Genomic DNA, 23,228 nt, shown 5'->3' on the forward strand with positions numbered 1-23,228 from the left:
GTAAGCAAACCTTGCGGTGGGTGTTTGGGTTGGTGTGTGGTTGTTGGTGTGTGTGTGTGTGTGTGTGTGTGTGTGTGTGTGTGTGTGTGTGTGTGTGTGTGTGTGTGTGTGTGTGTGTGTTAGTGTGCGTGTGTACAGTATGTATTTGTATGTGGTGTGTGAGTGTGTGTATGTCTGTGTGTGAGGGTTTCTGGGCATATGAACACCTGGACATTCACACACTCTCCACACCACCACAGACAGAGAGAGAGAGAAAGAGAGAGAGAGTGTGTAAACATGAAGTGAAGCAACTCATTTTGTCCATCGCTTCCTCCTTCTCCCATCGTCAGCTCTTCTTTTCTTGCGTTTTCCAAAGCAAGATGCAGTGCTGGCTGAGATCATGTCTAGACACATTTTCATTCTATTCTTAATGCAAGTAATTTCAGCAACACATCGACAGATTTGGTTTGAGAGGAAATTAATTCAGTTTATTACATGATAAACAAAAAAATGAATAAATAGACAAATAACTGTGTACACAAAACAACACAAAAGTTATTACAAGAACTACTGAAGCAGTAAAAAAATAATTAGCATACACAGGTAATAAATAAACTTCTGCTCTGACTTCATGGAACTGACTGTCTTTTGAAAGTCTGCAGTTTCTGAGTGAGTTTGGTTGGGTCTGAGAATGTGCACTTCAGCAAGACAGAATAAGTGACACTGAGCACCTCAACTTTCCTTTCAGCAAACACAACTGTGTGGGAATGTGTTAAACACCACAAGGGTCTTTAATGAACTGCAGTGCACTCGACTATAAAGACATTTATTTATTTATAAGAGGTCAGGGCCACAGTTTACTGTAAAGCAGTTAGAAACCTGTTTAGGATAGAGTTGAGATGAAACAGCAGCTTGACAGAAGCACCTAACAAGGTGAAGAAATGGTGACTGGAGTAGCCCGTACTGTGAGGACAGCAACAGGACTGCCCCTGTCTTTGAGACACATTACCACAGGGACAGATACCAGTTACTGACCACAAGGCACAGAGACAGAGGCAGAGAGAGAGAGAGAGATAGAGAGAGAGAGAGAGAGAGAGAGAGAGAGAGAGGGCTGGGGTAAGCAAAAAATAGACAGAGAGAACTTTCACCATAGATTACAATGACCGCGCGGAACAATGGCAGAGAGTTCCCACACGCTCCATAATTAAATGTCTCTCCTACTCTCCACTGTAGTGTGCTGTCTAGAGATATGAAGCCACTGATTATAAACGCTGGTTCCGAGGCATGAAAGCTCAGACAGCCAACACGGCCGATCTCAGACAATAAGGCAGTGAAGTGGTCGAGGCGTTACTATTTACACACTAATGGTGGCCCTGACCTCTAAATTACACGTATACCTCCGGACAAAACTGATTTCCATTTTCCACACTGACTCACTCCCACCATCTGCCGCGAGTTCACTTACAACGATCCGCGCGAGCGGTGACAGCCGCCAAGTCCTCCTCTCGACCTTCTCCTTCGCGCTCGCTCTCCTCTCGCCCATCGATTTACACCTGGAGGGGCAGAATTGAGCCAGCGAGGCCCCTCCAGGCGGATCAATTAAGAAAACAGCCGACGTGCACCGGCCCGGCCGCGTGCAGCGTCGCCTCTGTGGAGTAAGCAAACAGGCTTCGATTCCCGGTCGAGATATAGGCAGTCGATTCACGGTGAGCGACTTGACACGTGTCTATAGCTCAGGAGATTGGAGGGGGGGGACGCTAGCTTGAAGAGTAGGCCTCTCCAACGTTAACATTAGTGTAAAGACTCTGGAGACTCCGAGTGCTATTGAGCTGATCACTCTAGTCATTACGGCGTGTCAGTTTGCATTACCGTTACTCTGCGAGGCTGTTCATTAAATTCGATTTCCAGCAAGTTTTCAATATCTTTCACGCTCCGGACTTTAGACATGTTTACACGATATCGACACAGCCATATGCTGACCAACCTACATGCACTAGCAGTCTCCTACACGTATTGTATCAAGTTACACTTACATCCACACATGCACACACACTGATACACACACACTGATACACACACACACACACACACACACACACACGCACACACACACACACACACACAGCTCCTCACCTCTATGCTAAAGCCCTTGTGTGTGAGGGCTTTGTGGACTAGCTGTAAATCCTGCTTCTTTCTCTGCCTGTGTCTCACCTGCTCTTGAGTTCATGTGTCTGACCCAGTAAAGCCGCGCCTCTCTCTCCTTAAACCCCTTTCTCATATCCCCCCCTCCACCTCTCCCTATCTCTCCTTTTTTTCTTTATTTCCCTCCCTCTTACTGTCTACCTCCTACTTTGCCATTCCACCCCTCTCTCTTTCCCTCCCTCTCGTTCTCTATCGTTCTCCCTCTCTCTTTCTTTCTTTCTGTTTTCACACCTCCTGCACTCTATCATATCAGTGGTATTAAATATTAACCTCAGAGGACCTCCCCTACTGCTTCTCTTTCTCTCTGCAAACTCTTTACCCCAACCTCCCCCCAAAACTACCCCCGCCCCACCCCACCCCACCCCCCCCTCCACCCTCTCCATCAGCCACACCTTGGCCTGTGCTTTTCTGAAATCCAACTAACCCCCCCCCCCCCCCCCCCCCCCCCCCCTCCACACACACACACACACACACACACACACACACACACGCCTGCCACCGCTCTCCCTCAGCAGGCGTGAATAATTTAATGTGCTGCTCCGACATGCATTGCGAACTTCACGTTCCAGCGGCCAGGCTTGTTTCAGGAACGCGCGGCGCTGGCCGCTGGATGACGCTGATTAGGATGATTCACTGTCGAGGTGGTGGCCCGTGACTCTCAGCAGCTCCGATGGGATGGGGGGGGGGGGGGGGGGGGAGCTCCGCACCACTGGCTTGAGGCCGAGGAAACACTGTGTGTGTGTGTGTGTGTGTGTGTGTGGCTCTGTGTGTGTGCGTGTGTGTGTGTGTTGAGAGTTTGGTTGTGTGTGTGGAGAGTTTGGTGTATCTATATATGCGTGCTCGTGTGTGTGTGTGTGTGCGCGTGTGTGTGCGCGTGTGTGTGTGTGTGTGTGGGTGTGTGTGCATGTGTGTGTGTCAGTGATGCGCGGGTACGTGTCTGAACGACCCGCCCCGCCCCGCCGTATACAACTAACCCGACCGCAACTCGGACCGCAAAAAATAATTATTGAAATACTGGACCCGACCCGCTTCCCGACCCGCTTCCCGACCCGCTTATTGTAAAAAGTAGTCTAACTTAGTCGTCGCTTCATTGAGCTACGCAAAATTGGTATCTCATATGCATGTAAAACAATAATATATATTGCCTAATTATATAGCCTATAATTGCTCAGAATTTGGGAAACATGCATTTAGTCTACCTTTTTTTCTTCCGTGTCAGCATTCATCCAAAAATTAGGCTATTTGACTCAACATTGAACATAATTAGCCTAAGGATTTTCCTATACAAATTCTGTTTCAGCCGTTCCTCACATGAATGCCTTGAAGCTCTCCCAAGCATGAAATGCAGGCATAGAATATTAGTAAGAAACTCTTTATTAACGTCTTCATCAATGGACCAAAACAAAAACCAAAACCCATAGAGCCCGATTGAGTGCGTCATTGCTCCGTGATTATAAATTGCAGCGAGATGAAACCTTTATTGCACGAAAGAGCAGACGTGGGGCTTTCCAACGAGCCACTTTATAAGTTGCGCAAGGACGCACATTACATGCTCATTCATACCAATTGAGACAGAGACCATAGACAGAGAAAGCATATGCTCTGAGAACAGAACACAACTGCATGTCAAGTGTAGCCGAGGGTCTGTCTACGCAGATACAAGAAGTGCATTTCTACATGTTCGTGACAAAATGTGGGGGATAGAATCGCGTTTCAGTGGGAATGCTGCAAATTATGTCTTTCTCTTCTAAAGACAATTATGTACGATATAAATGACAAAAAATTAACGGCATATTTTTTTTTTACCGACCCGACCAAACATGACCCGAATATCATTACAAATATTTTTTCTTGACCCATAACCGCGGGTGACCGCGGGTGACCGCGGTCGCCCGCTCGATTTGGATCAGCCCGCGCATCACTGGTGTGTGTGTGTGTGTGGGTGGGTGTGTGTGCATGTGTGTGTGTGTGTGTGTGTGTGTGTGTGTGTGTGTGCGCGTGTGTGCGCGTGTGTGGGCGTGTATGCGCGTGTGTGCGTGTGTGCGTGTGTGTGCGCGTGTGTGCGCGTGTGTGTGCGCGTGTGTGTGCGCGCGCGCGCGTGTGTGTGTGTGTGTGTGTGTGTGTGTGTGTGTGTGTGTGTGTGTGTGTGTGTGCGTGCGTGTTGAAAGTTTGGTTGTGTCTGTGGAGAGATTGGTTGTGCGCCTACGTGATAGAAAAACCCTAACACACACACACCAACTCCGTCACACAGACACACTACAACTACACACGCACACTCACTCTCTCACACACACACACACACACACACACACATACAGACACACATACAGACACACTCACACTCAGACATTGACATTATTGAGCAAGACTCACTTACAGCTTAGAGTCAGAACTGAACACATACACACATGCTCGCTCGTGCTGGCGCGCACACACACACACACACACAATCAGAAGCACACACACACACACAGTATACCTATTAACTATTTTCAGTGCAGCCATAGCAACATAAAAATATACAAGATACAAATGTTCAGAGACTGCAATCAGCTTTCCTCATCAAGCGCAAGTGTTACAGTCCCACTTTGGCCCTGACATTTGTTCTGTCCAGTGAGAGGATAGACTTGCTGATTGCACTGTAGATTAAGGAGGCATCATACGTAGGTGATGTATGAAATCATTTGTGTGTGTATGTGTGTGTGTGTGTGTGTGTGTGTGTGTGTGTGTGTGTGTGTGTGTATGTGTGTGTGTGTGTGCCCATGTGGGTGGAGGGGTGGGTGGGTTAATGTGCGTGTGTATGTACATATTTTACACATACACACATACATATTTTACACATACACATTGTTTGTAGTTGTGAAAAGCCCCAATGAAAAGCCCCAGATTACGGTAGATTGTTGCAATGTTAGATCACATGGGAATTGTCAAATTCATATTTACAAAGTAGCTTTAGAAAACCAAGCTTTGCAGCAGTTCAACTCCTTCCAGTGTGAAGTAACTGGTAGCTTGTCTCTGTGTGAAAGAGAGGAGAGAGAGAGAGTGAGAAAGAAAGAGAGAGAGAGAGAATATCTGAAAGTCTGTGAGTCAGTGTGTGTGTGTGTGTGTGTGTGCGTGCGTGCGTGCGTGCGTGCGCGCGTGCGCGCGCACGCGTGTGTGTGTATGTGTGTGTGTCTATGTGTCTGTGTCTGTGTGTCTGTCTCTGTGTGTGTATGTGTGTGTGTATGTGTGTGTGTGTGTCTGTGTGTGTGTGTGTGTGTGTGTGTGTGTGTGTGTGTGTGTGTGTGTGTGCGTGCGTGCGTGCGTGCGTGTGTGTGTCTGTGTGTGTCTGTGTGTGTCTGTGTGTGAGTCTGTGGCCTTGCTCCCATTCCAATCCTATCAGGACTGTGAGAAGCACACACCTGGCACTGTGACCTTGGGCATGTGTTGGTGCCTCACTTGGAACTTGAAAACACCAGTACTGACACAGATGCGGCTCAGAAGGAAAAGCACATAATATCGCTAAGTAGCACAACATCTACAACAACATGCTGTATGTAATCCATAAGACTTCCTTGAAAGGCCCATAAAAAGACATCCAATGCAGTGCCTACCAGTATTCTAAAATACCCACATACTGCTCACTTGACTTTTTACACTCAAGATATCTTTTTTCTTTTCTTCTTTTTCTTCTCCTTTTGGACAGAAGAGAACAAGCCCCCAGAATAAGAGGGCTTTGGTAAAATATCCGTTTTATATATCTATTTCACCTCTTTCTCTCAAGCGTCTGCTCTCCCTTAATAGCCTTGTCTCACACTTAATTAAAATTTCTGAAACTTTATTCTCCTTCGGTCATTGAAGATACTGTCAAAGCTATTTTACTCCTGGTCGTGAATGGTGCAATAACTGATAAGGGTGTGAGTGTGAGAGAGGCCTCTATGGAAATCCATATAATTATATATTTTGATGCTGCAGGGGGACGTGTTTTCTTCTGGAGCCAGGATGTGCCTATGTGGGACAAGAAGATTAATTTGTAAACGTCACGCTTGAGAGCTGAGACATTCCCCCTGTCCCGAACAATGGCGCCCTGATGGATGCCTTGGCAGCGACCGAATGCAGCACATAATTCTATCGCAAATTATTTCTATTGATTTCACCCTGGAGAATATAATTTTTCTTAACCTTTTTTTTTTTTTTTTTTGAAGGGACACGCATCCTGGGAGTGCGTGTTATCGGAGCGAATTGTGATTTTAGGGCATCGAGATTGATTGGGAGCGAGTCGCCAAATATTTGTGCTCATCAGGTCTAGTGGGAGAAGACGCGCAGGCAAAAAGGACTCATCTGTCATCTGAGACAATAGTCTCTAATGACACTCAATTCGGTGCACAACCAACCAATGTCCTTCCTCTCCCCCTGATACCACATCCTGCCGAGACTGTACATGCTCTCTGTGATGAAATCTCAGTGAAGCGAAGACTCATAAGGGCCAGTTGGTTTAGAAATATAACAACAGAACAATGAGATTTGGAAACTGATACTCCTCCGTGGACAAGGAAGTGCATCAATAAGAGTGTCTGCAATCCGCTGTCTCCCAAAAGCCTGACATGGATGAGTGTGTGACGGACAGCTTTTACCGGAGTGTGTTCAGATTTTTACTTTGAAAGACTTTAATTGGCGAATCGTAACGAATAGCTCTGTGACATTACATAGCTCATCCATTTTTGTGACCTATTATAGCTATTGAAGTGCCAAAAAGAAGACAGGGAGTGTGAAGAGAGGTCATGAAGCAATTTCATAGCATCATTGAGATACGACACATACTACGACAGGCACACATACTGTACATACAGTAGAACATGCAAGATAATTATCTGACATCAGACATAACTATCTACTAAGTGAGCAGAAGGCGAGACCTTTTTTAGGCAACCTAGAAACCAGAGATTTGCCACCAGCCATCATTGTCCTTGGAATTCATAATTTCTCTGGTAAACAGGGTCTAGTGATCAAAAGTCAAAAGTCAAAGTCAAAGTGTACTTTAATATCCCAAAGGTTGGGCAATTAGTTTTGGTCAAAAGTGCACATAGAGACAATATAGACAATGACACATAGACACATTAGGCCTATAACACACACAGATTAAATTGTTAATAAATTAAAATAACACTAAAATAAACACAGTATTACAAGAATAGGCAAAAACAGTTCATCTTGATCTGTGTCTTTCATTAAAAAGTCTGGTAGCAGAGGGGACAAAAGACAAGCTAAACCTTTTGGTCCTAATTGACCCTTGCAACAGCCTGTTGCTGCCACGGTTACTGCATTGGAACCTCTTATGTAAAGGGTGGGTAGGATCCTTCAATATCTGCTCTACTTTGCACACCATAAGATCTGACCATAGCTCAATGACAGACGTCTGACTGCATCCAATAATTTTGCTAGCTGTTTTTACCAGACGTTGTAATTTGTCCTGGTCTTTTTTGCGCATGTTCCCATATACACAAACTAGGCCAAAAGACAAAACGCTCTGAAGGACTGTTTTATTAAACAATTCTAAAACAATGCTGTCCACCTGGAAGTAATTAAGCTTACGCAGAAAGAACATTCGCTGTTGTAATTTTTTCACCTTAGACGTAGTGCATGCATCAAATTTGAGTTGGTCATCAATTTCAATCCCTAGATATTTATAACTATTAACCCTCTCAATGATGTTGTTGTTAATAACACTATTGGGGATCTCGCTTTTATGGCGCCTGAAATCTATTACCATCTCTTTGGTTTTGTTTGCATTAACTGTCAAGAAGTTGTCTTTACACCAATTGGTGAATTTACTTACCTCCTCCTCAAAGCTGGTCAGTGCTGAGTTGTCAGGTTTCAAGTATCCAACAATAGCAGTATCATCTGCATATTTAAAGAAAGTGTGTGTGGATGTACTGGCCTGACACTCATTAGTATAAAGTGTGAAGAGTATGGGGGACAAAACACAACCCTGAGGGGCGCCAGTGTTTATGGACCTGGTTGTGGAGGTAACAGAATTAAACCTGACCTGTTGTGTCCTATTTGTCAGGAAACTGTTGATCCAAATAATGAGCTTTTGGTTGACCCCCAGCTCTGCCAGTTTATCCACCAACAGGTGGGGCTGTATGGTGTTAAATGCACTGCTGAAATCAATGAAGACTATCTTTACAAAGGTGCTAGGCCTTTCTAGGTGCTCTAATATGCTGTCAGTCAATGTCAGCAGTGCATCATCCACCCCTCTTCTTGGTTGATAAGCAAACTGGTGAGAATCAAGGCAGGAGGAAACTTCAGTTAAAAGATGGTTTAGTAATATCTTTTCAAGACACTTCATAGGAACTGAAGTTAATGCCACTGGTCTTAGGTCATTCATTTCTTTGGGCCTGTTATGTTTAGGTACTGGTATAATTAGGGACAGCTTCCACTGTGTTGGAATCAGTCCTGTGTCAACTGAGTGCTGAAACAGCTTCTGGAAGGGGACTGCCAGCGAATCAGCACATGCCCTTAATATCTTACAGCTAATTCCATCTGGCCCCTGTGCTTTCCCTATATGAAGCTGAGCAAATTGCCTCCTGACATCATCAATGGAAATAACAATGTCCCTGCCAGTTAAGCCTTGTATTTTATTAATTGCCTGTACCTGCTGTTCAGAATAATCAATCTCATCAAAACGACAATAGAAAGTGTTAAGATCCTTAGAAAATACATAGTCATCTGCCACATTTAAAGTATACATTTTAGGTTTATACCCAGTCATAGTTTGTAGGCCTTGCCAGGCTCGCCTTGCATAGACAATAACAGATTGATCTAAGAGGATTCTTACTTCCTAAATAAGGTATGACTCCTGATGGAACAAGGAGTTGGGTGGAAACCAAGGAGGGTCCAAAGTCTAACGTGGTTTATGGGGGAATGTGTGATGAAAAACTTGGGATCGATCAAAGCAGTAACACAACCAGTCAAAAACAAGTTGCTCCATGGACCATTTTAGATGCAGTTCGGACTCTCAATAAAGCTCCCAGTCTTCATCTCCAGCCTCTCTGAGTTCTCTCTAAATTTTGAGTCAGTGAATTTCTACAACACTATGAGCTCTGTGGTGATCTTGACTCAGTCATATATTTCTGGGCTGGGCTAATATGATGGTGACGTCAAGGCAAAAATATGTTTGCTGAACACATGTAAGTCATTGAGATGCTCCACATTGTTTGTGTCTTGAATTATAGCAGAAGCCTCTTCCATATCTGTAGCATACACACGAACGACAAACATTCAGACAACATAAAGCTGCTTTTATGAATGTGTGTACAGTGTACGTGCGACTATACTTGTGTGAATTCAACTACTATAGACTCCTATTCACAACATCAGATGAGCTCTGAAGCTACTACTGCAGTCTAAAGTGGTACGGTTGGCAAAACGCTAACACAACATTAGTTCATACATTTTGACCAATCACAATCTCCCTATACCTCTATGAGGCACTATTCTTTATTGTTCATCATTCCACAAAACGCCACAACCACTTGAGTTGCCACGGCATCAGTGAGCCTTGGCTATGAAGAAAAGGACAACATCTGCCTTAACATGACTTCTGTCTCTCATAGAAAGCATAGATTATTGCATACCACATATACCTTAGACATATTCCTTCTGAAAGAAATGCATTAACATTCTCTTGTAAGATGAATTTCAGAGGAGCTGAGTTTAAACAACAACTGTAATTCCATATTAAGCAGTCTGAAGGGGCATATAGCCTCAGTGGGTATTACGTAATATGGTCAGGGATTGAAAAGTGTCCTCATTTTTTGGGTCCATCCCTTATGGTCACACTGTATCAGAGAGCCATATGCTGCATGTGGAAAACATGCACATTCGTGCTTGGGCACTAGCCTTCTGAAGCCTTGTGTAAACAGAGCAGCAGCTCAGTCTAATGGCGGTGAAAGCAGCCATCGAATCAGCCTCTACCATGACCAGTCACCTCAAAGAAAACACAAACTAAACTTGAAATCGGTAAGAAACTACTGCCCACTATTTTACATATTGCAACTTCATGCACGATAACTGTTGCGATTAGTTATGTCATAATCACCATTGTCATTACTGTCACCATTACAATCAGAGACATTACTATCTCAGGTTTTCAACATTGATCAGAAATTCACACAAGAGCAAAGACTTAATGCATGTTCTGGTGTGGAATGGATGTTTATGTTCTGAATGGAATATGTAAACCATATACTGTATTTAGTTATCATTACAACTTAATGGTAAAACATCTGTTAAGTCACAGATGCAGTGAACATGAAAGGTCACAGTGACTAATATATGGTTGTAACTTTTGTGATGATGATTGTGGGAGCAGGAACCACCTCAATGTAATGAAAGGTCTGTCAAAACCTCTGTTGAGTTCACAGTGGAAATAGAAGTGTCTGGCCCAATTCTGGTCATGAATACTTCAATTAAGCTCCAAATATTGGCTTCTAAAATGCCTTGTTATATTCATATTAATATTTTCTTCACCAAAGACTGTTGGGGCAACAGAATCCCATAGAATCCCACAGCGTTCTATCTTTTCAGTGTGACACTAACGAAAAACTCTTTCCACCTATCTTCTCCTGCCACCTACTGGTAGACCATGATAATGCAAATGAGATGTACAATTCAAGTGTGTCATAATTTGCATGAGGAACATAGATGTATGACTAAGGTAAATAGTGTTTTGTATCAATGAATACAAATAAATGCAATGAATATAAATGCAGCTCAGAAAATCCCAATTGTACAGCTGAAGACCATAGATCATGACTCCCATTACAGAGGGCCTAGTTTCCCCACACACTCACATTAATCTCCATTTCTCCCTTGTATGAACACACACACACACACACACACATACACACACACACAAACACACACACACATACAGAGACACACACACACACACACACACACACACACACACACACACACACACACATTTAAATGCTTTATTTGTTTTGTTTGGGTCCGAAAGGCAAGGAAAACAAGATCCAAATACTCAGACACACACACACGGACGCACGCACACACACACACACGCACACACAAACACACACACACACACACACACACACACACACACACACACACACACACACACACACACACACACACACACACACAGACACACACAAACACACATCTAACACACAATACATGAAGTGTGAGTTCTGATGAAAAAGGGTAATATATTTCCACACTTACTGTAGTTGTGTAATATTGTGGCTTGTCTGTTGTTGTGGCTTGAGGCTCCAGTATATGTGTGTGAGTTAGACTACAGACTAAACTCTGTATATGAACGCTAGATTGTATTGATTTTCTAGATTCCATCAAGGCACACTCAACTCCAAAATGTAAATTCTCTCTCAGGGTGCGAGTTCGAAAAAGACTTTGAGGACAAAGCTGAAAACGTCTTTATTGAAACATGTCTGCACTGACTCTGCATTGAGTCTCACTGGATATGTTCAGGATGGCAAAGTGGAATTCTGACATTGGCAAACTTGGGAACATAAAATTGGTATGTACATTCAAAGGAATTTACAATACCACCAACTGAAAAAGCAAATGGCCAATTAATTTGAAAGAGTAGGCTATGTAACTGACGAAACAAGTCAAGGTAATTCACAGTGAAAAAAAGTAATGAAAATATGTTGATAATAAAATGGTCAAAAACACATCATAGTCATAAAAACATCAAAATATTTGGATGATAACATAATCAAGAGAATATAGCAAAAAAAGTAGACATGTTTCATTCAAGCATATTTACTCAGTATAGACTAATGTGTCTTTGGGTTTAAATTTGAGAACATTGCCTCAACCCAAAAATTGTCCACTTTGACATGGATGTGTGTGTGTGTGTGTGTGTGTGTGTGTGTTCACACACACGTGTGTGTTTAGATTCAAACAAATATTTTAAATTGGGCGGAGTGTGTTCTGATTTCATCTGTGGGCACGTTCACCTTCCTTTCATGCAAATCCAGCCGTCTCCAGTCGAGTCATTGGTGGAGGCAGCGTGAAGCAGAGTACAGGCCGCATCACCAGCATCAGGGGCCTGCTCAGGAAACACACACACACACACACACACACACACACACACAACTTTTTTTTTTTTTGATGACTTGACTGACTTTCTTCCTTACTTTTTCTAATCAGCCATGCTCAGTAGTTGTACCATTATAGTAATCTGCAAAATCAGGGTTGGCATGGTTACTTTGTTTTGAAATGGAATAGGCTAGAGATTAGTTACCCTCTTAAAAATGTTATTTTGAATGTTATGTTATGCAACATCTACCTCATCAAAGTAACCCCGTGGTGCCAATGCTGCAGTAGCTAAGTTTACATGGACATTTCTATTCCGATTAGAAATGGAATAACACCTCAGGCGGAATAAAAATCGCCGTATAAACACCTCAATCCGGAATGGAAATTTCTGACACAATCAGAATTTTAATCGGAATGAAAGAGATGGGGTAGTCCGCATGGATTCCGAATGAACACCCATATGGTCATTCATATTGACTGCTGGATCTTCCCAAGTAAAAGTAGGCAACAACAGCTATTCCGATCAAAGATTCTAAAGCGCGTGAGAGCACCTACGTAATAGGTATAGAACGTACCCCATGTAAACAGACGGCACACAATTTTCAATCGGAATAGCTTAATCTGAATGACGAAAAGACAGTCCATGTAAACGTGTCTAATGGCACTGAATTCTATAACAACTATGAACAACATATGAAAAATGTTTGGTAACACTTTACAATAAGGGTACATGAATTCTCATGAACTAATGCATGAATTACGCATTAGTTAATCCATTAATATATCATGAATCATTATGACTTAACATGAATTCACTGATTGTCATTAATGAATTAATACATAAATAACTCATCATCTTAAGCATTAAGTACGGTTGGCACATCAGTTAACTCATGATAATTCATGACATTTAGTTAACATGAATTAATGTGTAATTACTTTTCTTTTTTCTCCATGGCGGTGATGTCCAAAATTTTGTCTGACAAAAAGTCATCATGATCATGCTTAATTAATCATGATTCATGATGATGTGCCAACCGTACTTAATGCTTAAGATGATGAGTTATTTATGTATTAATTCATTAATGACAATCAGTGAATTCATGTTAAGTCATAATGATTCATGATATATTAATGGATTAACTAATGCGTAATTCATGCATTAATTCATGCATTAGTTCATGAGAATTCATGTACCCTTATTATAAAGTGTTACCATGTTTATATGAAAAATCACATGAAATATAACCTGAAGGAACATTACCTGACTGTTTTCAGAGCCTGATCCCTCTAACTCTTCTTCGAGTACCCATAGTTTTTTCCCTTTTGACATTTTCTTCACCGAATGCTTTAGACACACACACACACACACACACACACACACACACACACACACACACACACACACACACGCACACACACACACGCACACACACACACGCAAGCACACATGCACACAAACACACACATTTACTTTGAGATTTGAAGTCTTAAGTCTGCTGTATACAGCTCTGGATAGAATTAAGAAATCAGAAAAATGTGTTGTTCTGTCGGTGTTGTTCAGTGAATATGATCATAAATATATACAGCTTTAATTGTTTTCCAGAGATGTATATATGTATATATATACTGCATAATATAGGTGTGAAACAGAATACTGTACCACATTATTCTGATCCATTAAAGCGAGGCTAGCGTTTCTCTTGGCACAGAACCTCTTTGCAGTGTCACAGTCTGCACCATTGCTTTGCCAGACAAGATAGAAGTCCTCCCCATTGAGTTGCCATAGCTCCCGAGGTTCAGTCTTCGCTTCTAGAAAACACAACACAGCACACTGACACACATACAGGTAAGATCATATAGATTCCCTGTAACTACTCAACTCCTCTTACAGTAATGTGTTTTACTGTAATGTCAATGTCTTTATCTCACATTGATGCATTTGTATGCAATAAGAGGCCTGTTGCAAAAATACGCTCAGCATCCATGCATTAATCAATATATAATGTAATACTTGTACAACTGATATAAACGATACAAAAAAAATTGTATAAGCATCTAAACAATGAATGGATTTTGTGCCAAAAACCATCCACACAGTTTGAGTGTGGTTCAAGCAATAGTATTTAAAGCTGCACTTTGACGTCAGCTCGTATGTGCTATTTTGAGACATTCAAGCATCTTTCAATAGCCGAGGAATGAGGAAATGACTTGATGAACGTCCCGGTTCCTCTCTCCATGGTAAGGGCAGAGACGGTTAAAAAAGCATTTATTTTATTTAAGGGAGTGAGAGGCGCAAACGTTCGACGATTTCCGCGTTCTGTTTTCGCAAAGGGGAGGTGGGCGAAATCACCCTATAAGCAGACCTAGAAAGTGACGTTACATTTGAACTGAACTGCTTGCCGATCGATATACCACTATGACATCTTTCCTTAAGCAGACAGGAACTGTTCGAATTTTGCTTCCATAGAGATGCATTATGTTCCTCTATCTTGTCAGTAATGAAGGATCTTTGAGGGGAGGATATCTGAGGGCTGGGCCTAACCCCCCCCCCTCCCTCCTGCCCACGGTGCCCCTGGTGTTGAGAGACCAACAAGCATGAGTCTGATTAGTTAGTAAAAGAACAAACAAAATGTCTAGAATTCTGAGATTTGAATTAGACTTAGGCTATTCCTCCTCACACTGAGAGGGATGCTCGAGCTTTACTCACTTGGAGTTGATGCCTTGGTGCCTTGGTGTCCTTTGGAAGCATTTTTTGCTCCTCTATTATATGTGTCTATGGAACAGAGTGAAGTCCATCTCTTAAGTATCATACATTAATCAGTGTGTGAGATAAACACTCAGCCTCCACCTAAACATCGCAGGTTGATTTTAACACTTGTACACGCTTAGAAAAAAAAGGTATTCCTCACACTGAAAGGGATGCTCGAGCTTTACTCACTTGGAGTTGGTGCCTTGGTGCCTTGGTGTCCTTTGGAAGCATGTTTTGCTCCTTTTCCATATGTGTCTATGGAAAAGAGTGAAATCCATCTCTTAAGTATCATACATTAACACAGTAGGTTATGGTTATGGTTATTTATTTAGCAGACGCCTTTGTCCAAAGCGACATACAAATAAATAACAATACAAATTAAATAACAGTGAACAATTAAGTAGGTATGAGAGAGAGAGAGAGAGAGAGAGAGAGAGAGAGAGAGAGAGAGAGAGAGAGAGAGAGAGAGAGAGAGAGAGAGAGAGAGAGATGTGAAACAAGAACAGACCACAACCGCAACGAACTCAACGCAGTAGTATCATCACTCTTGCACTTTCAGTTTCACTTTGGGAGTGAGGATATTACTGCGCCGAGTCCAAGTGCTCCCAAGTGTTATTCCGCCACACAACATAGTTATCCCTATTACCTGCTTAGAAATGCACCACGTTTTATTTTGTCTCACCATACTTGGTCGTGTGACTGACTACTCATGTTACTGTATTTTACAGTAATAGGGAAAACATGGAGATGTTTGGTCGTTTCTAAATTCATCTCTGTTTGGATCCTAATGAATGAACTGGGCTAGCTAAGTGCTGTCAAAGTAGCGCCGCGCGCCAGAGCCAGTGAGTGCACACATTGAAACGTGAGAGGTATGTATCAACTCGTCTTAGATTAATATGAAGTGTTCCTTTAATCTGAAAGATTCTAGGGTCTGGTTTACAGAGGCTGACATTCCTGGTTCCAAAGAGTAAAAGTCCTGCCATATAGGCTATTCTTTCTACCTGTGCACTTAACACAGCTGATATCACGAATTATCTAACCTACCTACTGTAGCAGCTAGGATGAGCTGGTTTCCAAAATGGTTGGATCAAATACTTGGCAGGACCTTTACTTTCTGAACCCGGGATGTCCACCTCTGCTGGTTTACTACCAGGCTAATTATCCACCAGATTCACATAAAGATCCATGAGAAACTAATAAGAAACATGAGGACTTAAACTACTTATTACTAAAACAGATTATAGAATATTTCAATACTCTCCGCAGTGATTGTGTGACTAAACATCTCAGGTTGATTACAATACTTATACACGCTTAGAAAAAAAAATCTTCTATTGCATGCCTCATATATACTTACTTACTTACTTACTTACTATATGGCAACCCTAAATGGTTGTTTAAACCATTTTGAAGGGTTCATCAAAGGAACCCCTAAGAGTTTTTTTAAACCTACATGGCTTTATATATAGCACCCCAAGAACCCTTTTTTTGTGTGCACTTGTGAATTTGTACAGTTTTGCCTTACTGCTTGCTTGCTATAGTGCCCATACTCACAGTGCATGGCCACCGCGGTCACTGTAACGGCCAGGAGGACAACCCCGGTGAAGACCAGCACGAGCAGCCACTTTCTCCTCAGTCCTACAGACAGAGAGAAAGCACAGTGGATGAGCGCAACACTCTGATCCATAGGATGGCAGGCGATAGAGAGAGGGAGGGAGAGAGAGGGAGAGGGAGAGAGAGAGAGAGAGAGAGAGAGAGAGAGAAATTTCTCTGTGCCACCATCAGCACATGTGGGATAATTTGGTTAACAGTAATCTGTTAACACATTGAGCTGCCATATCACTCTTGTGTGCAACTGTAGCCAGAAAAGTCATTCAATTGTGAGGCACATTGCTGCATTGACTGCAAGGGAATAATTATATGCCCTTATGTTCTCAATAATAATAACAATAGCATACTGTAGATATAATAGGTAATTGCCTGAACACACTTGTTTGATAGATTCATTGGATCACCAGACAAAAATAAACCAGAGCACACATTTTACAGAGTTGACATTGTAACTTGTATTATTTCTTCATCATATTCAGCAACTGTTTATTTAATGTTTGAAGCTGTCTGCTCTTGGGTAAAGCTATAGTTCATGCTTTAACCCTCTCTGCTATAACCCTTACAAAAGAGCCCAGCACAGTGCATCACTGTATTGGTGTATGTGTAGAGCACCACTACTGGTAAACTAGCCATCCAAATGAAGTGTCAGGAAGGGTACAGGATATGTAGCCTACAAAATACCAGACTGGTCAGAGCTGTGCCAGGTAAGCCCCAATTTAGAAAATGATCTGCTATGTTTTCAGAAAAGTTATGTCTTCTCATTCGAGAAACTCTCTACTGTAGTCCATCATACTTGTACAGGGACCTGAGACTCAAAGAATTGAATGCAGAACTCACCAGTTTCCCTGTGTATGGTCACAGGCCTCCCTGGATAATGTAATGTCTGATACACATCCTCAGTTCTAATGGACTGGATTCTGTCAGCTTTGGGCACGTTTTCCTCCCCAAAAGTATTTGGTACTGAACTATTCCTAAACTCAACTACCATGGTAGCTTCAGGACCTACCAGACACAGAACACACTTCTTGAAAAACTGAGAGGATAATTGCTCCTGATTCTGTTGAGGTTTTTGCTGTTTCACTCAGTCCATTTCCTCTTTTTGTATGATGACATCCCCTTTTTAAATTATTTCTGATCTGGAAAAAGTGACTTTTTAAGCTGCTTTGGAAATGCCTGTTGCCCTGGTAGTAAGATCAGTGCTTGAAGTGTATTGTATGTATCATTATTAGTGAATGTATCAGCTGGTATCGAGACATCAGACTATTATATTCATATTTTTTACAGTGAATAAAATATACTAAGAGATATTGGTGAATCATAGTGTGCTTACTGTACTGCGTTGGCCTATTTACAGGCCTGCAAACTGAGAAGGGCTGAAAAAAGTTATTAGCAAGTAAGGTGTTTGCAATTTCAGGCTTTTTACATGTAAATAAAGCATTCTGTTGTACTCCGAAAACAAAATAAAGGGAACAAAATGTCCAACCCATGGTTGAAAACATTGAATTGCTATTTCAATTGATGAAATTGAACTATATTTAATTGTATTGTCATCTGTAGCTTCATTGCTAGTCAACATTCTGAAGAGGTGGCTTGCTATTCCTCTGATTTCACCTTTAACCAGTGTTCATTACATTAGATGTGTTCCCCCATAACAATAGCTTTTAAACATTGTACTCATGCCGGTGTTGGAGTGTTTTGATTCACAGTTCTAGACTGGCATTTTAAGATGCGCTACCGTCTGTCAGAGCAGCTTAGCCATAACATGATGATTATCTTTGCTGCCTCATAGTGGGGGAAGAAAGCTGCACAAGTAGAGGCTACGGTTTGGGAAAACAGGTGAGTGTCGCGTTGCGCCACGCTCCTGGGAAATGTAGTTGACTTAATTAGCTCGAGGAACTTGATGTGGAGATGACACAAAAGAGTACACGGCAACTTGGAAGATCTGCCCCCGGTACGCAAGAAAAAGAGCAAGATGCAGAGGTGCCGGTAGTGCGTAACGGTGAGTAGCCTAGGCTACCAGCCCACTTCAAGCACTGAGAAAGAGTATGATCAGATGCTTAAAGTAGATCAGACTCAGAAGACTTGTGTAATAAACAAGCTAGGGTATTATATCCAAGTATTATTCTAATCTACTCCATAAAATGCAACATCAATACTAGTGAATGTTTGTTTAGTCACCAATAGCTTGTATTGTTATCAGACCCTCAGTGAACATCCTCTAACGGTGCCTACACACATTGAATGCAGTGCAGTGCATTTCGTTCACGGACTTATGTCACCCGTTTAACTGATTGTGGTTCCATTGCGTTCCCTTGCTCCCGTCGCCTCCGTCAAAAAGTTGAGAAATGTTCAACTTTTGCTGAACCAACGGACATCAACGCAAAGCATGCCAATCAAATTACGGTTATGCTTCAAGACACATCATAGTGCACCCCCCTGACTGTTGGGAAAGCCGATCAGCATGCAGTAGCCTAGGTCTAATGCAACTCAAGCGTGTGAATCTAGAGTGAAACCGAGACGATTTACAGTTGGCTAGGCTATTTTTGTCACGCTATTTTTGCGTTCTGGAAATGGGGTGCCTCGTGGTTAAAACAAAACAAAACAACAAAAAACATGTGTATGCATGTACACTCAAGTACACTAATTTCACTGATTATGTCATAAATTATATTTAAAGGATGGTAATTATCCTATTAGGAGGGCATAAAAAAAATGCTTACAGTATACTTCATAGGCTAAACAATAATGATTCTGTGCTTCTCAAATGGCAACAATTTCCTCTAATCACTTTCAGTTGACTTCAGTTGACAGTTTTATTCTTTTAATCTCTTGGTCAATTAATGCATTTCTCTATACATTTATTTATCAAATTCCTCTTTTATCTATGTACCCCAAAACTCTTTGTTTATGAGTTTATGTACCCCAACTCTTTCCTCAGACTGACTGGCATCTAGTCATTTTTGTCAGACCCATTTCACAAGATATGTCAAGAAAGAGATTTCTGCGGCTATGAACCCTCATATTATCATGATCTCATATTACAACATTATTTGTGATCGTGTAGGCCTAAGTTAAGTTAAGCACATAAGTTAATGTTCACAAAAAAGGAAAGAAAGAAAGATAGAAAAGTACTCTGACCTAAATTAAGGTCTAGCCAAGTCTGAGGTCGGCATCTTACATGAGATGTAGCAGGTGCTGAGGTACAGGATGTTAATGGTGCAGATAGCAAACCACTGTCAACATGAGTGAACAAGTGAAGGTAGGAAAGAGTTGTAGGTTGTGGCGGCAGCTTCTTTAGCTACTTAGCAGTCAAATCAAGGGGTCTGCTTGCTTCACACTTTGAAATTGAACAAGATCTCAGAATTCGGCAGCGCTCTGCCAAAGGCTGGTATCCCTCCATTGTACAGGGGAATAGATCTGAGCATAGTCTCTGCCAAGAGCCCATTTACCCAGAGAACTAGAGCAGTGGGTCCAAGCATATAGAACAGTGGAATCACTATAGAACTGAGCAGAGACATCTACCTGATATGGCCTCTAGCCCCTGAACTATAACAAGATCGCGCACTGAAAGATTGATGGGAAAGACAAAGGTTTTTGTTGGAGGTCAGTGGCAAATTAAATGTGTGTGTGTGTGTGTGTGTGTCTATATATATATATAAGTAGTGAGACTGACGGACAGCACTTACCAGTCTCTCGCTGGGTGCCCATGGTGGTAGCTGGAAACTGCAGGATGTTGTCTGTTTCGTTGGGCTGCATGTCTGCCGCTTGAGCGTGGTTTGCGTGTTGGCGTCTCTCTGGTAGTGGGCCGTTCCTCAGCATCAGTTCCATAATAATCTTGCGAGATACACTCGGCCCACGCGCACTGGGGACCGGTAGGTTTAATCAGTTTTGCAGATGCTATTTGTTCCTGTGATTCATTTAGGGCACTTCCTGTTTTTGAGACCATTTCTCTTCTTTTTTTCTGAGACCACATTTTCTCTTCTTGAAACATTTTTATGAGTTCAACAGCAAAATAGAGCTCATTATGTGTTAGTGTCCTTCATCATATGAGTGACAAAAGTTTGTAATACACATGGCATGGTAAAATATAGTTATACCAACAGATGTCAGAACAGTTCATAAAGTTTTAGATGATATACAAGCCTGTGTCAATTAATAAGTGATAGCAATAAAGATGCATTCATTTAAATCTATATATTTGTAGTTCTTTGATTCTATCATAAGGTCTGTATTGGCATAACTATGACATAGTTATGTTTGCTTTACCATTTAGCACTTAAAGGGATAGTTCGGATTTTAAGACACGAAGTTGTATGGGTTCCCTGTCAGCAACGTAGTGCATCAGCACTGACTTACCCCCGACAGCGTCCTGTGAGCCGAGATCCAGCCGGTTTTAGATCGTTTTTGATGCTGAAGAAAGTAGTCCGGCAAGTTTCTGGGGTCACGAAAGTAAAGTGTTTTTCTTCTCAAAACCATATGCGTTCAACAGAGTGATATATTTGCACCACAAAAACGTTGTCCAGGAAAAATTCAAACCTCGTTATCACTTACTTATTTTTCGCGATTCCTATCACTGCGCGCTACTGACAGCTGGACAACGTGTTTGTGGTGCAAATATAGGCCTATCACTCTGTTGAACGCATATGGTTTTGAGAAGAAAAACACTTTACTTTCGTGACCCCAGAAACTTGCTGAAGAAAATAGTCCGGCATCAAAAACGATCAAAAACCGGCTGGATCTCGGCTCACAGGACGCTGTCGGGGGTAAGTCAGTGCTGATGCACTACGTTGCTGACAGGGAACCCATACAACTTCGTGTCTTAAAATCCGAACTATCCCTTTAAGTAAAACTATACCATGTTTGACTTTGAAAGGCACATCTGCCACCACAGTGTTGAGGTCTACTTACATGTACGTAAAAGTGCAGCATAGAGTGTCATGATTCTCCAAATCCTCAATTCGATTTAATTTTCTATTTTAAAGTCACGATTTGATTCGATGTTCGATCTTGATTTAATATTACTGCTAATGCATTCCTTATGTTATTCAATTTTTTTGGCCTTCTCTTACTTCTTCAGGGGGATTTTATTTTGAAATACTAACCACAAGGTTGTAGGCCTAAACAGAAGAAACATTAAACATAGACGTGAACATAGTGAATTGAAAAAACACTCAATGATAATTTGATTATTTGTGCACACTCCGCAGAGACCCAAGGTTAGTGTTCATTGAATATATACTTAACACACTGCCCACCACCCTCTCTGAATCATCAGTATGCCACTGCCCCCCCCCCCCCCCCCACACACACACAAATGCACACTCAACCCACACACATACACTGCCCCTTAACCCTCCAACCCCTACATACATACAGTACACCATTAATACTCCCCCCCTGTCCCCCCCCCCTTTTTAACTGTCCCACCACCACTCCACCCAACATGCCTGCCCACACAGGCACAACACCCACACTTACAGGCTCCCTCTACTAGCGCGACCCCAGACAGTTGGGTTGGCCACTTGAGCCGTGGATCTGCCCAAGGTTTCTTCCTTACACTTCCCTGCCCCACACACACACACACACACGTCATTCACCCCCTGCAGCTCTTATCTCCCCCCCCCCCCCCCCCATACACTTTAATGCGTTTTGCACTTATCCTGCCCCTCCCTACTACCTTCCCATATGCACAATATGTGAAGGAACTGACAATTTCATTGCATTCTTTACATTAGTAATCATATGCATGCATGTGTATCCTTGTATCAATGTGCTTTTTAAAGGTGACATAGAATGGAAATCATTTTTTTCTTGGTTTTCATGAATTATAAGAGGTTGTGCATAAACAAAGAGCTATCATGAACATGAGGCATGGTTGGGCCCTCCTTCATATGAAAATCTTGAATTTAGAAATACACACTAAAAAATGGGCAAATTAGAAAAGAGCCTGCTTGTGATGTCAGACATCGGAAAGCCATTGAAGTTCAATTGGGGTTGCCAAAGAGGGCGCCATTTAGTCAAACAGAGCATTTCAATACCCAGCCTAAATATATGGTTTTAATTAGTCTTGTAAAATTGCAATTGAGTTTATTTTTTTAAATCAAAGTTGAATATATACTATTTTAACATCAGAGAACACAGTGCAATACTCAATTCATCCACTCTATGTCCTCTTTAAAGCCTTGAATTAATTTTGTACAGTAACTATCATCTTTTCACTTGTTAAAGTAGTAATCTACTTTGACATTGTGAGTTTGCCCCCAAGGCTATTGCTATATGCTTTATAGTTGTAAATGCATATTGAATCTTGATTGATGTCGTTTTGGTTCCCAATGAAGTTTACACTCCAGTACACATCCAGTTCTTGGACCAGAGTTGTCCTTTAAAGGGACACTTCACCTATTTGCATTAAGCTTGGTGTTGTTGGAAACCCAGTCATGTTTTTGAACGGTCATGTATCATTCCCTCAATATCCCCTGAGATGGGAGAAATACGGATTTCAATGTTGCACTTCCTGCTTTCAATGATGTAAAAATCGTCATTTTGAATCAGGAAGTCCTATAGCCTATCTGTGTCGAGTGGGTGAGACTACAAACACTCCTTCCTCATT

The 23,228-nt window shown here is 41.9% G+C and overlaps 1 protein-coding gene across 1 annotated transcript; it reads right to left on the reverse strand.

Annotated features, from left to right (window-relative positions):
- Positions 1-11,609: 11,609 nt before the first annotated feature.
- Positions 11,610-20,472, reverse strand: LOC134079516 (uncharacterized). Its single transcript, XM_062535605.1, has 7 exons — positions 20,305-20,472; positions 16,562-16,645; positions 15,197-15,262; positions 14,966-15,031; positions 13,919-14,067; positions 13,520-13,603; positions 11,610-12,265 (listed from the first exon to the last, which is right to left on the reverse strand). The coding sequence occupies exons 1-7, from the start codon at positions 20,444-20,446 to the stop codon at positions 12,170-12,172; spliced, it is 687 nt and encodes a 228-aa protein (XP_062391589.1). The 5' UTR covers positions 20,447-20,472; the 3' UTR covers positions 11,610-12,169.
- Between the last annotated feature and the right edge of the window lie 2,756 nt (positions 20,473-23,228).

The sequence above is a fragment of the Sardina pilchardus genome, chromosome 5, assembly GCF_963854185.1.
Source record: "Sardina pilchardus chromosome 5, fSarPil1.1, whole genome shotgun sequence".
Classification (NCBI taxonomy): domain Eukaryota; kingdom Metazoa; phylum Chordata; class Actinopteri; order Clupeiformes; family Clupeidae; genus Sardina; species Sardina pilchardus.

Bases quoted from the DNA above. Each gene is read 5' to 3' on its own strand.
- LOC134079516 (XM_062535605.1), bottom strand. From the start codon at position 20,446: ATGGAACTGATGCTGAGGAACGGCCCACTACCAGAGAGACGCCAACAC. The intron at 16,646-20,304 runs GTAAGTGCTGTC...CTCTGTCTGTAG, and splicing joins GGGCACCCAGCGAGAGACTG to GACTGAGGAGAAAGTGGCTG. The intron at 15,032-15,196 runs GTGAGTAAAGCT...TCTGTTCCATAG, and splicing joins CACCAAGGCACCAACTCCAA to ACACATATAATAGAGGAGCA.